General features: G+C 41.5%; 1 protein-coding gene across 7 annotated transcripts in view; it reads left to right on the forward strand.

The window, feature by feature from the left end:
• The window catches only part of LOC140340634 (protein kinase C and casein kinase substrate in neurons protein 1-like), a 285,664-nt gene that overhangs the window by 237,027 nt on the left and 31,545 nt on the right, over positions 1–17,092 (forward strand). For all 7 annotated transcript variants that reach the window (XM_072425940.1, XM_072425943.1, XM_072425941.1 and 4 more), the window contains 2 exons: positions 1,482–1,570; positions 2,028–2,122. In XM_072425940.1, coding sequence (XP_072282041.1) covers positions 1,482–1,570; positions 2,028–2,122 — 184 coding nt within the window. The remainder of the gene's footprint in view (positions 1–1,481; positions 1,571–2,027; positions 2,123–17,092) is intronic.

A 17,092-nucleotide genomic window follows, 5' to 3' on the forward strand; every position in this document is an offset into this window, starting at 1 on the left:
TTTTGAAGAGGTGAAAAATTTCAGCTTGGGTGTTATGTCTACTTCCCTGAGTAGGGTCGCGCAGTGTGTGTATAGTTTTTTGGGGCCCATTGAGTGTAGCTAATTTAGCCAATAATGTTCCTGTTTGATTGCCCCAGAGGTAATATTTGTATTTCAGATATCGTGCTCTGCGTAGGGATAGAGTATGGAGATGGTTATCTAGAATCAAAGCTGCTTGGAGCCAGACACATCTGGATTCCTCAGTAAGGGCTTGTTGGTATGTGTGATATGCCATCATAACATTGCTATACAGTTGTGTACGCAGTTTAGCTTCCTCTCCTTAAAGGCCTTTTGAGTTTGTAGTGATATGCCCCCATAATACGGCCTTGCCAGTCTGATATAAGAGCTCCGGGATGTCCCTATGCTGAATGAATGAATGAATTCACCTTAGAATCAAATTCAAGCTCCTGTGCTTTGCCTTTAAATCCCTCCACAGTTTTTGTTTCACTTACCTTTCTGGTAAAAAAAAATAGTCCCCTAGCTGCTCTTTTTGCTCCTTCAATGACCTACTACTGACTTCCTCACTCATAACCTTATCACACACACGGCTCCAAAACTTTTCTAGAGCTGCACCGCCTCTCTGTAACGGTCTTTCTCATCCTATTCGGCTGGCTCCTACTTTCTGCTCATTTAAAAGAGCACTCAAAACCATTTTTTCAAACTTGCCTACCCATCTTCTTCCGTAGTGAAACCGTCACTGCTTCCCACCACTACATATCTCCCCCCCTATTGTGTGTTACTTCCCCCACCTCCTACATTGTAAGCTTTTCAGGGCATGGTCCTCTCCTCCTGTGTCACTTTCTGTATCTGTCTTGTCATTTGCAACCCCTATTTAATGTACAGTGCTGCGTAATATGTTGACCCTATATAAAATCCTGTTTAATAATAAATAAAATAATAAATAGATTAAGCCATTTGCAGTTTTGGTGTAAATTAATTGAATAAGGCAGCTAGTTTTGAAGTATTGTATCTTTTAGAGATCTATCTTAGAGCTAGCATAGTGCATTACTTGCATGCAGTATAGATGTAATGTATGTAATCTTGGTTTTGGATATTGTATTTCTTAGTAGTGGTTTGGAACAACTTTTTTGTAATTATCTTTGTATGGTCTTATTTAAATGCATATAGGCTGCATGTTGTACATCATAGGGAAACATTGGGTTACCTTTTGATTGGAAGGTATTTAGAAATGAGCAGTGAAAGCCCATTCTTTTGTACTTTACACTATTCTACAATGATGCATTTAAAAAAAGATGTCTTAAGACTTATAACACTGTATTAGAAGTTGGCAGTGAAAGATAATGACTGAAAGTTTTCATAAATGAGACCAGTGCTGTAATTTTCATTAGACAAATGCTAATCCACATAGGATTCACATAAACTCTTGTGTATCTCAGGCCAATTGTAAATTTACATCATAAGAACATATTTTTTCCCTTCAGGAGTGGAATCCAGAGCAACAGATAGTGAAAAAGAAGAAAGTGAAAGAGGATAATGTAAAATTACACAGTGTGACCTCAACTGAGACCAGGTGAGACAAAACTTGACTATCAATTAAAAAACCAAATCATTTGTACACAGAATAATCTCAGGCTTGGGAACCTAATATGACCAGGGAAGCAAAACACCAATAGAATTTTTTCCTGTATTTAAAGCCATTGTTTCAGGTAGGTAAAAACCTATATAAATAGTATATTTTTGCATCTATGAGTAAGGTAGAACAAATATGTGGGCTACAGAACTGAGATCCTGAGATTAATCCAGGCTAGATCGGGACTGAGGGTATAGCTCAAGTACCCTGTATTCAGGAAGGTAAGGTGGTCTATTTATGTAAATATCACCAAAAGTGAAGTTTTCTGTTAAGGTCAAGCTAAGGGACCCAGTTGAGCTTTTATTGCATGGCTCTCATTTGAGCAATGCAGTCTGGGAAGTGAGTGCAGAAATTGCATACTTGTTTCTTTAACATAAACCCTGTGATTGTTTTATAGTATGAATAGACCACCACCAAATGTTCCTGGGGTCCGTGTTCGAGCTGTGTATGATTATTCTGGACAGGAGTCTGATGAGCTCAGCTTTACAGCAGGCAAGTTATTTTCAAATTTTTTGTACTGCATATGATTCTCTATCAATGTAAATAAAAAGATGTAAAAGAATAAAGGAGCCTTGGTCATGTGAGCCACCATACTAGGAAAAATTGGGTAATAAAAGTTGGGTTAAAAAAACATTTTAGCAATCAAAGATTTTATACTATTGAGTTTTTTTTTTGTATTGTATTATGATTGGTAGGTTTATCTGGTGGGGGCTGTGGTTTCTGATTTGAAAGGGTTATTTTATTGTGAGTGTTTTCACTGTTATTATTGCCTTAAAGGTGGGCTGTGCTTTGTAATCCCTAAAAATTAATTAATTTCTGTTAGTGCTCCACCTACTACAACTACAACTCTCTCTCTCTACTCTACAGAAATAGGGTGAAAACAGCATTCAGCTTGTGGTAAGTGGTAGGGCAGTGGTAACTAAGAAGCTCAAAACAAGAGTTTTCTGTACTCTGCTCTGCCATTGCTGCTAACAAGTATGTGGTAGTTTCTGGACCCAACTTAACGTTGCAGTCTCTAAACTTTACAAAGTAAATAGTATCCATCCATATAATGAGAACATCACTAGGCCAACTTGGTCAGCTTCCCTTTACTGTAGGCCACTTTGGCATTCTCAACACTCCTTAACCTTCTATACTGAGATGGGGTTCTTCTCCATCACCACCTCCCCAGCATGCATGAATTTGTATGTCAGAACAGGTACATTATTTTAATAAATGCAATTAGGACAGATGTTTGTCTCAATATATTATTAGGCAGTGAGGTGTCAGTTACTGTAAACAATACCTCACTGTGAGTTAATCACTTGTCTTGGTCATTAAAGAGTTACAAGATGTTACAGACCAGCTTCACTCTTAAGATCAACCACAACATCAGCTGTGTTTAGCAAAAGACTTCTTCTGCAAGTCATGAACACTCCCCTCCCCCCTTCAAGCCTCCTTCCTGCACAAGAGTGAGCAGGGAAGCCCCGTTCGTATGTAGGAGGCATGCTGTGGCCTTTGCAAGCCAGAGGCTTTTTCCACCTTGGGCATATAGTACATCCGTGCTTCCGGCAGCTCCTAACATCCTCGGATCTGCAGGGGAAGTTTGAAATCCCTCAAGCCTGCTTTTATGGGTACCTTCACATATGCACAATCCAATCCTACAATATGCACAATCCCTTATGAGTAATTTATTGTTTTCTAAATTTACCTCCTTTCAATGGATCTGTGCAGGAGGCTCTGCTCATCAGGGTCTCATTTCTGAAATATATTTGACGCTAAATACAGAACAAGTGATACCCTTTGTTAAACATTCCTACATGAGGACGTGGGATTGGGTTCTAATGCATTGGTATCTTACCCCTGATAGAAGACCGCTATTTTTTCTGTCACTAGCTATAGGTGTTAGAGATGTCTGGCGGAAGTTGGTACATTGTATCATATATTTTGGACGTCCAATCATAGTCCCATATTGTAAACTGGTAAATGACCTTCTTGTAGTCTAATAGAGATTCCAGTTATATTAGACATGGTCATTCACCTGTTTGGCCTGCCAAGTAATCTTTCTAAACTTAATAAAAAATTGGCTTCCCACATCCTGAGTGTAGCCAAATGTTACAATACAAGGCACTGTAAATCAACCTCCCCTCTGGGGCTTTCTGACCTATACTCTTGATTTTAAGGTGTCCAGCTTATAAACACCTCACCGCCCAGCTACATGATTGCATTGAAACGTTCATGGCAATTTGGACACCTTGGAATTCTTATTTGTATTCACCTAGGAATATACATAAAGTGATGATTTTTGTAGGTTCAATAATCGCTTTGACAGTCGTTCTTCTCTAGGCACCTATTGTTATTTCTGGAAAAGTAAAAAGGCATTAGCTTTCTAGACTTCAAAGGTCTTTTATATGATTGTTGTCAATGCTACTTGATACTCCAGACCCTATTCTATTCTGTCCCCCTTTATTTGTAAGTGTTTTGTATTGTTTATATTTCTTTTATTGTTGTTTAGTGTTGATGTTGTAACTATTTTTGAAAAAGCTTAATAAAAACACAATTTTATAATAATAAAAAATACAACCTGCAGAGTGTCAAATGTACGAAACCAGAACAAAAAAAAAAAAAGAACAAAAAGACTTAAGTATATACGATCACATATCAGAGTGACTGAAAACATAACAGGAGTAGATAGGATCTCTTGCTGAAATGACATCATTATGCTAGAGATCCATGTGGAATCACAGACAACAGAGGCAGTATTGAATTGTCCAGATGTCTGGCTTTTTATGTCTATATGCAAGCGGTGTTCCACATGACTGTTTATACGGTGATGCTATATCTGTGACGTCATTAGTTCCACCACCTCACATGTCTAGTCCTTCCCTATTCGAGGGAACCGTGCCCTTCCTTGTACACAGTTTACCTTGCACAGCGCATACAACCAACACCCTGTCTCTTTGAAAAATTATGCAACAGAGACAGGCTGCACTACATTAGCCCAATGAAGTGGATCCCCTACAGTTACATTGATCATGTTGTCAGCAATTAGATGAGCATGCCCTATTTCCATAGCATCAACAAGGTACCATGTAATGATGACAACCCAAATCGATGGTACACACATTTTATGTTTTGGACAAGAGAGATCACAGTAAGTAAAGAATAAATAAATATGAAGGATAGAACTTAGTAATAAGCAACTTAACTCAATATTACAAAGTAAAATCGATACTGATAATATGCAAAGAATATATGGACAAAGATAAACATTAGAAAATATTTAATATCACAACAAGAGGAAAAAGAAATGGATGACCGTTTTCAGGCAAATTACTCAAAACTCAGTATCATTAAGGCCATGTGGCGATGTTGCATTTAAATAATTCCATTTTGTTTCAATGTCCCAACTCCTTGGATTAGCATGTACATTCATGCCAATGACAAAAATTTGATTTACTTGAATCATAATTATAACATATTTCCCATATGTATAGCTACAGGACCAGTAATTAGCCATTACCAATAGGGATGAGCGAGAAGGCCTCTGACAGTCGTGAACCGATTTGGCGAATGCCATTAAAGTCAGAAGGCCAACTTTAAACATTATTAGCAAAGCCCCTATACATGTTAGAACCACCAAATTTGCTAGGTATGTGTAGGAGAACAGTGGCAACAAGGAAAAAATACAAAAGTTCCAAAAGTCCTTGTGGTTTTCCAGAAAATGGCAGTGTAATGTGACAGGAAGCAAATAGGATTTTTGCATGATGGACAGCGTACAGAAGGCAGCATAAACATTATGACATTGAGAAAGGGTGGCGCTATGTGTGAACTCAACCCACTAGCGGCAGTCTGTCGTCAAAACAGCAGGAGACCGCATTGCTAGCTGGCATCATGACCTGAATGACATGTGTTAGGAATGCCACCCATAAAGTTGTGGAGAAGTAGTACGGTGACATTAGACAAAAGGATGGAGGACCAGAGACGGCGCATGGGTCAGCAAGAGCAGTAGCAGTGTGTGGCCTCTGGTCAGCTATCGCCAGGGAGACCGCATTGGTAAGTGTCATGGAGAGCTGGGTATAGTGCATTGTCAATGTCACCCAGAAGTGTGTAACACAATTTTAGTGAATGGAGTACTGACAGGTGGCAGTAGCAGGAGGAGGCGGTGGGCCCTGAAATGGAGCAAGGACCACATTGGTAACTGGCATCTAGAGCTGGGTGTAGTGCATCTTCAATGCCACACAGAAGTGTGTAATACAAATTTAGTGAATGGTGTACTGACAGGCGGCAGCAACAGCAGATGGAGGAGGCGGTGAGCCCTAGGAAGGAGCGGGGAACGCATTGGTAACTAGCATCTAGAGCTGGGTGTAGTGCATCATCAATGCCACACAGAAGTGTGTAATACAATTTTAGTGTATGTGGTACTGATAGGCAGCAGCAGCAGCCGGAGTAGGCAGTGGGCCGTGAGACGGAGCATGGACCCCATTGGTAACTGGCATCTAGAGCTGGGTGTAGTGCATCATCAATGCTACACAGAAGTATGTAATACAGTTTTAATGAATAAAGTACTGACAGGTGGCAGCAACAGCAGAAAGAGGAGACGGTGGGCCCTGAGAAGGAGTGGGCACCGCATTGGTAACTGGCATTTAGAGCTGGGTGTAGTTCATCATCAATGCCACACAGAAGTATGTAATACAATTTTAGTGAATAAAGTACTGACAGGCCCTGAGAAGGGACGTGGACCAAGCAGAAAGATGATGGGTATGACATCGTTCCAGCCTGAACGCTCCCAACTCACGTTTGTGGCCTGCTCAAAAGGGGCCAGTACCTTGCACAGCGTCTCCATCTGCAGCCACTGGTCACTGGTAAAATAGCTCAGTTGTGTGGCTGTAGCAAGGGCCCCGCTGCCTCCATGCACCACGCTGACCAAGTAATGCCAGATGGCTAGCTTTTGCCCACACAGATGCTGGAGCATGTGCAGGGTGGAGTTCCATCCAGTCACAGTGTCACAAATCAGTCTATGCCATGGCATCCTCTGTTAGCACTGGATCATGCTAAGTGCCGCGGCGGCAGTAGGGGATCGGCGTAAATGGCTGCAGATGAAGCGAGCCTGTCTCAGTAAGTCCTCCAGTCCTTGGTACGTGCAAAGGAACTTCTGCATCACCAGGTTCAGTAGGTAGGTAAAGCAGGGCACATGTGTTATGTGGCCCATGCGCAGTGCGGCCACAAGGTTGGCCCATTGTCGCACACTACGTTGCCTGTTGTGAGCTGGGAGGGTGTCAGCCAAGCCTTAACCTCTCTGTGCAAAGCAGACAAGAGTTCTCTGGCGGTGTGACTTTTCTCCCCCAAGGACACCAGTTTCAGCATTGCCTGGCAACACGTGTGCTTAAAGGAGCCGTAGTGGCGTGCCCGCTTAACCACAGTGTCCTCCTCTGCTGGCCTTTCAGGAGGAGTTTCGAAAAGAGAGGAGTTGACAGTAGAATGAATGGAGTAGGAGGAATAAGAGGACTGGGGTGGCCCATGCTTTCCCACCACACCTCTCGGTGGGGGTACCAGGTGCTGTAGTGACTCTTGCAGACCACCGCCCACTGAGCTATGCAAGGCCCCCCAGTGAGCGATGAAGGACAGGTAGCGTCCCACTCCGTGCCTGGTTTTCCAGCTCTCCATGGTGACGTGGATTTGGCTAGACACCGAGAATGCCAATGCCCAGGAGATGTTATCTATTACATGTGCATGTAAACTGGGAACAGCTGTGTGGAAGAAGTAATGTCCGCTTGGTATGTTCCACCGGCACAGGCCATCAGGTCATGGAAGGGAGCCGAGTCCACAGGGCTGTACGGCAGTAGCTGCAAGGCCAATAGTTTGGCTAGACATGAATTGAGGAAAATTAACTCCTCATCACACTTAGATATCAAGAAAAAGTGATGCTAGGTTAGTGAGCCACCTCTCTGTATCACGTAAATGTAGTTGAGGAATAGGGAGAAAGAAAGAGGTTTGAGGCTCTGGGTAGTTCTTTGAAAATAAATGCGTGCATTAGAACTTTTTTACATCAATAACAAATCGTAGTATATAAGATACAGTATTTTCCACTGTCATGTTAGACATTTACAGGACGGGGGTTCAGCATACTATACATGTAGACAACTATTAAAAAGTCATTACCGTCACACGAAAAGTGACCGTATCGTATTGCGTGCTAATCTGACTGGCACCAACCTCCTGAGACGTAGTAGCAATGACAGTTTGAGGTGGAGAAGTAGTCAATGGAGGTGGAAAAAGAGAGAATGACGTGGTTACACCTCCTTCAAGAGAACGCAAGTACTGCTCATTCTTTGGATTGTGGTACTTGCGCATGTGGGAAAGCAGTGATTTTGTACCCAATTGTAATCAGGCCTGTCCTCTGCGGATGTACCTGTGGCACAGGATGCAGATTGCTACGCATTCATCATCGTCTTTCAGCGTGAAAAGGACCACACTGGAGAGGTGCGTGCAACCACTCTGCTGCTCTTTTTCTTTGCCTGCCTCTGCATCTGCTGGGTGCCCTGCGTCTGCTACAGCTCCATCTCCCCCACGGTCACATTTTCTCTGACTGTACCCCTGCTTGTGCCTACTCGTCTGTCTCTTCTTTGGGACTCACATGAGGCAGATTTGCTGCCCCTTCCATCCCCAGTCTGTTGCTGCTGCTGCCTTTCCTCTATGTCTGTTTTGGAACTGCTGCTAGCCCTTACATGCACTGGTGGTTCCCAGGTGACATCACGGTCATCATCATCCTCATTTTCATGTAGGCCAACCTCTGCAAATGCAGCCACTGATCCAGAACCCTCGCCCAGCAAGTCCTGACCACACTCTCCAAGGGTCTTAAACTCTGCCTCCTGCTCTGAACTTCGCACCGACAGCTCCTCAGGCTGTTCGTCAAACAACATGGGAGAGTCATCACGGGCTCCTGTCACGGCTGTGCTGGTTCCTGCTGCAGCTGCAGTAGAAGAGCCTGCTGCACTTGATGCCCCTGAGACCCACTCCACAATCCTCTCCACATGGCTGTATCATTGTATTCCACCCTCTCAATACATCTACCAGCATACTGGTGCTCCGCACACATCTCAGACCTGTTTAAGAACTTGTGCTGCTGCCTCCAACAGTTTGCTGCTGCTGCTGTCCTACAGTGGTGGACTCCCGGGGAGTATGCCCCCTGCCAGATGTGGCAGGTCAGCCAACGCCACGCCTTCCCCTGGGTCTACGTCTCATGTTTTAATTATTCGGGCAAAAATGCACCTGTACCAAACAGTTTCTTTGGTAAATAGGAACAGGTATCAAACACTGAAATATGTGTATTTATTTTACAGTAGGCCAGAAATTTCACTGGACCAAATGATCTTTTCTGGTAAATAGGAACAGCTATCAAACACTAAAATATCTGTATTTATTTTACAGTAGCACAAAAGTTTCACTGTACCAAACACTCCTCTTTAGTAAATAGGAACAGGTGTCAAACACTAAAATACCTATATTTATGTTACAGTAGGACAGAAATTTCAGTGTACCAAAAGGTCTTCTTTGGCTAATAGGAACAGGTATCAATCACTAAAATATCTGTATATATTTTACAGTAGACCAGAAATTTTACTGTACCAAACAGTCTTCTTTGGTAAATAGGAACAGGTATCAAACACTAAAATATCTGTATTTATTTTACAGTAGGACAGAAATTTAACCTCCCTAGAGGTAACCCTGAGTGTGACTCGGGGTACAAAAAAGTTGCTAAAATCGGTAACCCTGAGTCACACTCGGTCTAGGTAATCCTATGGGAAGTAATAGTAAATAGAGCCTTACCTGATCCACTGGCATCCTGCATCGTCCATTGCCGCAATCTCTGTCTTCTTCTCTCTTTTTCCGGCCGGCTTCTGCATCTGATGAGTCACCGGGGAGTTCCTGGTGATGTCGGTGCGTGTGTACGTTGCCGGCGGGCGGGGCGGGAAATTCAAAATCTATTTGTATTGCATTCAATACAAAATAACTATTGAATGCAATACATTGGATTTATATGTGTAAAAGCAGTACATTGTTTTCAAGAACATTTATTTAACAGTATATATGATAGTATGAGTATATTATGTATTTTTTTAAAAAATAAAAAAATATTTTTTTTTAATATATAGATATATTAAATTTATTGAATTTATTATTTTTACATAATTTTGTGTTTTAAACTTTATTATACTCATACCATTATATTATACTGTAAAATAAATTTTCATGAAAAACAATGTACCGCTTTTAGACATAAAACCGGAAAGAAATGAACCGCTAGGGAGGTTAACTGTACAGTTGAACTGTGTATTCTTTGCTAAATAGGAACAGGTATCAAACACTAAAATATCTGTATTTATTTTAAAGTAGGAAAGACATTTCACTGTACAGAACGGTCTTCTTTGCTAAATATAACTGCAGTTGATTTAATTAGCTTTAGTAAACTCACTTCACAAGTAAATGTGTCTTCACTAATACACAATATAACTTGCACTAAATGTGCTGACTGCTGACAATTTCACAAAACTGACTAGCTAGTAGCTCATGTAAATGTAAATGCCCTATAAAACACTAAACTATGCAGCTACCAATGAACTAAGAGGTTCCTTCACTGTCCCTATCACTCTACACGTCTCTCCCTGCATCTGTCCTATACACAGAACACAAGATGAGTGACTAACCCCTCTCTCCTTCCCTGTTAATATATGCCTGTGCTCTGATCTGTCCTGATTGGCTGCTGGACCTTGTTGTGCATCCTGGGAACAAATGATTCGCTCCTAGCCGTGATTCCCGATGAAATTTCTCGCCGTTACCTCCCCTTGCTTTTTCGCTCATTCGTTTGGCGAAAACACAACCTCATTGCGAATCACAAGGCCGTTCTTGCTTACATGTTCGGTAAGCAAGAAAGGCCGGATTCGCCGCGAGATCGTTTTTTAAAATCTTGTTTGCTCATCTCTAATTACCAATTTTATTACCATGTTTGTAAATGTGGGTACGGAATTGGAGTTTAGTCTGCCACATAAAAAGCACCACATGGGTCTAAGATGATGCATAGAAAGTAAGTAGACATGTAAATTCCACATGTAAATAATCCCAAAGATCTTTATTTATGTTCCCATCATGCTAGACTTTTGATTTCAAAGCCATTTATTCCACTGTAAAATCAATAATATTGTTAGATGAAATGAGGGTATACCAATCTTTGCTCTTTAAAATATTGAAACACATACATTTATAAAATTCATTATACATTACAAGATTCCCTCCCTTGTCCAGGGGTTTGATTGTAATGGTACCATTATTCTGTACATTTTTCAGATATTTTCTTTGTTGTTTAGGTAAATTAGTCACTACTGTTTAAGTTTGATTTTTTTTTCCTAAACATATTACATTCCTCTCAAGGTTCTCTGCTATCATTGGTTGTTCACCTTCAACAAGTCCCCTCATTTTAATTTAAATAACTTTTTTGCTCTGCTCACTAACCCCTCTAGCAGTAATCCCGAGTGCAAAAAGCGGTCACCCTGAATCACACTCGGGGTAACTTTGGGGGTTCCCCCTTACCTCGATCAGACGATCCAGCCTCTCCTTAGGGGGGTGTGGCCGGGCGGGAAATTTAAAAGCAGATTACCAAGTAATCTGCTTTTAAATGCCGCCGGGTCCCGCCACCCCGCTGCTTACATCCGCAGTTAGATGCGATCACCAATAGTAAATTCCAGGGGTGATGCCAGCGACGATTTCAAGATGTGACATATTCCGGGTTATGCGATGGAGTGATGGATTCTGGGGGCAGGAAATTTAAAAGCACAAAGTACAAATACCGTATTTTTCAGACCATAAGACGCACTGGACCATAAGACGCACCAGTTTTTTAGAGAAGGGAAATGAAGAAAAAAAAGATTCTGAAACAAATAGTGTCTTAAAATATTTTATGTGCATTAAAAACCAACATCACAGTCATAAACACATGTAATAAACCCTAAAAAAGTGCGTCTTATGGTCCGAAAAATACGGTACATATTGTAGTGCACCAAGCAACATTGCCCAGTGCCCTGATATACATTTTGCCCACTATTAGCCCTGACCCTGACTTTTGATGGCTTACAAATCACGTCCTGAATGTATCATTTCATCATTTTGTCTTTGACCTTGATTGTTCCTGACCGATTGCTGGAGACCACATGGCATCCAAACAGCATCTCGCCGGCGCAAGCGCTGTTTTGGAGGAATTTGAGAGCAGCAATAGCGATTTGGAGTCCCTTGTGGAATCGAGCGATAGTGAGTCACTGGGGAATTTGTCATCAGACCGCGAAAGTGAACTGAGCGACGATTCTGAACCTGAGGTCAGTGCTGTGCGCACATGGTGTCCTTTTGACCTTGATGGGGACCAGGCAGCACCGCCAAGATTTCCATTCACCGGCGCACCTGGAATGAAAATTGAGGCTAAATGCGGCGGCCCCCTGGCATACCTGAAGTTGTAGAGATGTCAGCATTGACGAAAGTCTAATGGCTTACAAGGGGAGGCTCAGCTAGATGCAGTACATTGCGTCAAAGAGGGCACGATTTGGGGTGAAAACCTACATGCTGTGAGAATCCTCATCTGGCTACATTTGGAAAAGGGACACAGTTCAACCCCAGATACAGCCATTATGGATTGGCAACATCTTCAGTGCTATCCCTCATTGAGCCATTGCTAGATCAAGGCTATTGTGTCATAACTGACAATTTCTACACCTCTCCTGAGCTTTATGAGTTCCTTCTGCAACACAGAACGGAACCGTTAGGGCTAACCTGCCATCACTGTTTGCAAAAGGGAAGCTGAAGACAAGAGAAATTGTTGCCTGGCAGAAAGGAAAGATGATGGCCCTGAGATGGCGTGACAAGAAAGATGTGTGCCTCATGAGTACTTTCCATGATGCCTCCACCGCTCTGGCACACACAAAATGTGGGAAAGAAGTGATGAAGCCACAGGTGGTGATTGACTACAACAACACCATGGGAGCTGACCAAGCCATGACATTCTACCCAGCGATGAGGAAGCAGCAAAGGAAGTACTACAAAAAGATTTTCAGGCATCTAGTTGAGCAGTGCCTATGGAATGCCTACATTCTGTACAAAAAAAAATAGTCAGAGGCCTGTGAATCATTCAGACTTCATTTTGCAAGTTTCCAAATCCATAGTCAGAAACCACCAAACACCATCAGTGGCTATGAAAAGACCTGGACGTCGTGCTTCCACCGTTATCAACCCAGAACGCCTGACCAATCATCACTTCACTATATACATCCCACCAACCCAGAAAAAGGCGGCACCTACAAGGATGTGCATGGTTTGTTAATCAAAGATCAATGACAGAGGAAGTAAGAAACGCAAGGAAAGCAGGTTCTACTGTCCTGACTGTGATATTGGACCTGTGCAGCACCCTGCTTCAAAATCTATCACACCCGGGATGTCTACTAACAATTTCAATATTTTTTTTTTCTAAAATCTGCATTTAACCTATATTTTATTATTTATCAATAATATTGCACCCTTGTTTGGAAAATTTCAGTGATAATTTTTTGATAAAAAAATGTTTTTTGATAAATTTCATTGTTGTGGTCTATTATTTTATTATTTTTATAATTATGATTTATAAATATGTATTATATTATAATTTATGATAATATAATAAATAAATATAATTATTATACCCGGGAGTTAATCCTATAAATTACAGGCCCACAATATAAACAAAATTTATATGCAAAAAAAAATAGGATCACTTTTTGCATCAAAAAACTGACAGAATTAGAACGCTAGGGGGGTTAATATGTTGGGCTTGGTAAAAGAAGAGTTTTTTTTTTCGATTATTTCTGGTAGTATATATGGTATGAATGGCAAGAATAAAGTAGTACATTGAATTTGTAATGTATCATACGTAGTTGTGTCTCAATTACCAGCATAAGTTTCTTTCAGACATTTAGCTACATCTTACAAGTCAGATATTTACATAAATTATAGGCTTGTAACCGGAGCTGCTCATAACCAAAAAAGTAGTCAGATCTAATCCAGTCAGACTGTTTGTCATGGCTTATGGAGAGGGGGGAAGGTTCACCAGAATGAACACATAAGGATAAGGGCAAGGGACTAGGCCTTCAGCAGCTAGGGAGAAGGAAACGGTCACACCCTACGGACACCCTAACCTAGCCATGACTCCTATCAGTATGAAAATCCCCTGAAGGTGGGAACATTCATACACTGGAACCTAGACCCTAGTTGCCCTGAATTGCCCTAGGAATAGTGACTGGGCTGGAGACTACTGGTTCCTTCTCTGAAAGAACCAGCATCTCCCTGAGCCCTAGTAACAACAAAAGAACAACAAAACACCAAAAGTAGTTCAACTTATCTTAAATAGCAAATGGAGGAGCAGGAACCATGAAGAGGACAACACACCAGCTCTTCACATCCCAGAAGTGAATATCAACCGCATAGCGTGAAGTGTGAGGCCAGACTAAATACAGGAGCAGTAATGACCACCAGCTGCAGCTGATACCAGGGGTGTGGTCATTACAAACAACAACACAGAAACAAGTAAAAACAAAGAGACTGAGATAACCTCACATGCAGCTAGTCTCACAGGTCTTCTAACCTCAGTCACGGAGGGGACCATGACACTGTTCAAGCCAGTTCAGGTCATAAGCCAGGAGTCAAATACCAGGGATCCAGGAAATAGAGACCAGTGACACGGGGCCACAGCAGACTCAGGGAACACAGGAGGCACAGGTGACACAGTGATAACCACAGACAGAGGAACACTGGAAGGGAACTGGCAGGAAAGCAGCAGATTGGGAAACGAGGTTAACACAGAAGCTGGACAGGGAAAGCACTGAATTAAACAACAGGTGTAGAGGAAATGCTCAGCAGAGCTGGGGGCCCGGCAGTAGTGGAGGCATGTTGCACGAACGCTGTGTGCTGTGTCGGAGCTAGCTAAATAGCCAGGGATGATTAAGAGGCTATTTCCTGATTGGCCAGTGGGAGGGGCAAACCTGATAAAACTTGGTGGAGCAGGCACGCCAAGGGTCAGAACTGCCGTCATGCACAGAAGAGAGGCACTTCGGCAGAGTAGGGTAAAGGAGACTGAAGGCAATGGTGTTTGTCCTAGTCAATGAAAAGTGGAGACACCTTGGTGCTGGTGCAGACATGGTTATTGTGGGCAAAATCTGGGCAGATACAAGGGCTCAAAGGTTGTTCCAAGGACTGATTGACCCTTTCCATCTGCCCATTGGTTTGCAGGAGATAGCCTGAGAAGAACTCTGCAGAAATGTCCAGGGATTTGCAGAAGCCTTTCCAGAAATGGAAAGTAAATTGCACCCTGAGAAATCTCTCGAATAAAGATTGACACCAATGCCAATGGTAAAGCCGGAAGAGTTACGAAATGAGACATTTTAGAAAAGCAATCCAGGAGCACCCTAATAACCATACAGCCATCAGAAGGAGAAATATCAGTGATAAAATCCATGGATAGATGACACCAAGGTTCTGTGGGAATAGGTAGTGGAAGAAGTGGGTGGCAGACTTTGTTTGAGCACAAACAGCACAGGCCTTGACATAGTCTGTTGCATCCTTATGACGATTGGGCCACCAGTACATTCAGAAGAGAAATGTAAAGGTTCTGTGTACACCCAGATAACCATAAAGTTTAGAATCGTCAAGAGGTCAAGAGTAGGATGCGGGCTGGAGGGATGATAAACTTTGGCTCCGCAGCAGTCCCAGAATCCTGTGGATCAAAGAAGGGAGAAAGAATGTCAACTTGTGAGTTAGCGGAACTGGGTTTAAAGGTAATCAGAAAATCAAAACAAGAAAAGAACAAAGACCAACGAGCATGCAGGGGGTTGAAATGACGAGCAGACTGCAGATACTAGAGGTTTATATGATTTATAAAAATAGTGATCTTGTGAGAGGAATCCTTCAAAAAGAAGCACCATTCTTCCAGAGTTAGCTTGATTACTAAAAGTTCCCTGTCTCCAATGTAATAATTATTTTCTGCTGGTGAAAACTTCTTAACAAAGAATGCATATGGGTGTCTGCCTCCAGTGGGGGTCTGGAAGAGCATAGTTCCCATTCCAACAGAGGGGGCATCAACCTCAATGGAGAAAGGTTTTGTAACATCTGGCCTAAGAAGGGCTGGACTGGAAAGAAACGCTTGTTTGAAGGCATGGAAAGCCAGAATAGTCTAAGAGGGCCAGTTATGCCCTTAGGATCTGCTTCCTTTAGTGTCAGTACGGTGATGGGAGAAACCAGCGTGGAATAATTTTTCAGGAATAATAGGGAGCACAAAGAGAGAACAAAGAAAGGTTCGAGGCTCAAGAGTCTTGTGTAAAACTATGAATGTATTAGTACATATTCACTTCATATATAACAAAGTCATACAAATCCAAAGTTCACAAACATGTTTTTGTTAGAATGTATAAAATATGTTATACTTATCTTGCCTAGTTCTGTTAAGAAGGAGTCACAGAAGTAGGAACATTGATTCAAGTTAGCACAACATATTATGTTTGTTTTACCTATTTATGTTCTAGGTCACAGAAATAGAGTAGTTCACTAGACATAATATTGCCAGCGTGGATAATAGACAGCAAAAAATATATATGGGAAATAAGAAAAAATGATAAGACTGTCTTTTCCGTATATAAGTCCCCGACGCGTTTCGCCCAGATTAGGCTTCCTCAGGGGTATATGACTTTATACGCCTTATGGTCTGTGTACACAGAAAAGTTATATATAAGTAACAATTATATATCACAAATAACTATACAGAGTAGAATTTCATATGCAATGATGGGTATATATTAGTGTTCAAATTCTCAGATATAGTAAGAGGGGGTCCATATGTATCTGGTATATGGTCCGTCTCAATTTTAGTAATAGGTAAGGAAAGTGTGAGCTAGTAGTATAGATAATACTTACAGGTAGTATGAGGATCGGGTCTGAATAATATATTCAGGACAAGTAGTTCCTAAGGTAATGCTGATACACTGCAATATTATAATTAACAATATATGGCTTATTAGTATATTTGAATTGCAATCATGGTATTATATATAATAAAATTATAATATTAACCAAAGGTCATTAGGGATATATGAAGATATTTATGCGTGTAACTAAGAAGGAAGTCAGGATAGAAGGGTTACTAATAATAAGGATATTAATCTTAGGAAGGATATAATGGCTTACCAAGCAGGATTCATATAGACTAACATAATTGTTTGGTCTCATATGATGAGATATGAGGGTGAATATAAGTATTCATCCAATGGTCTTATGCCCCTTTAAGATTGCAGGTTGTAATTAAATGTATAAGACTTACCGTATTTTTCGGACCATAAGACGCACTGGACCATAAGACGCACCAGTTTTTTGGAGAAGGGAAATGAAGAAAACAAAGATTCTGAAACAAATAGTGTCCTAAAA

The sequence above is a fragment of the Pyxicephalus adspersus genome, chromosome 11 (assembly GCF_032062135.1).
Source record: "Pyxicephalus adspersus chromosome 11, UCB_Pads_2.0, whole genome shotgun sequence".
In the NCBI taxonomy this organism is placed as follows: domain Eukaryota; kingdom Metazoa; phylum Chordata; class Amphibia; order Anura; family Pyxicephalidae; genus Pyxicephalus; species Pyxicephalus adspersus.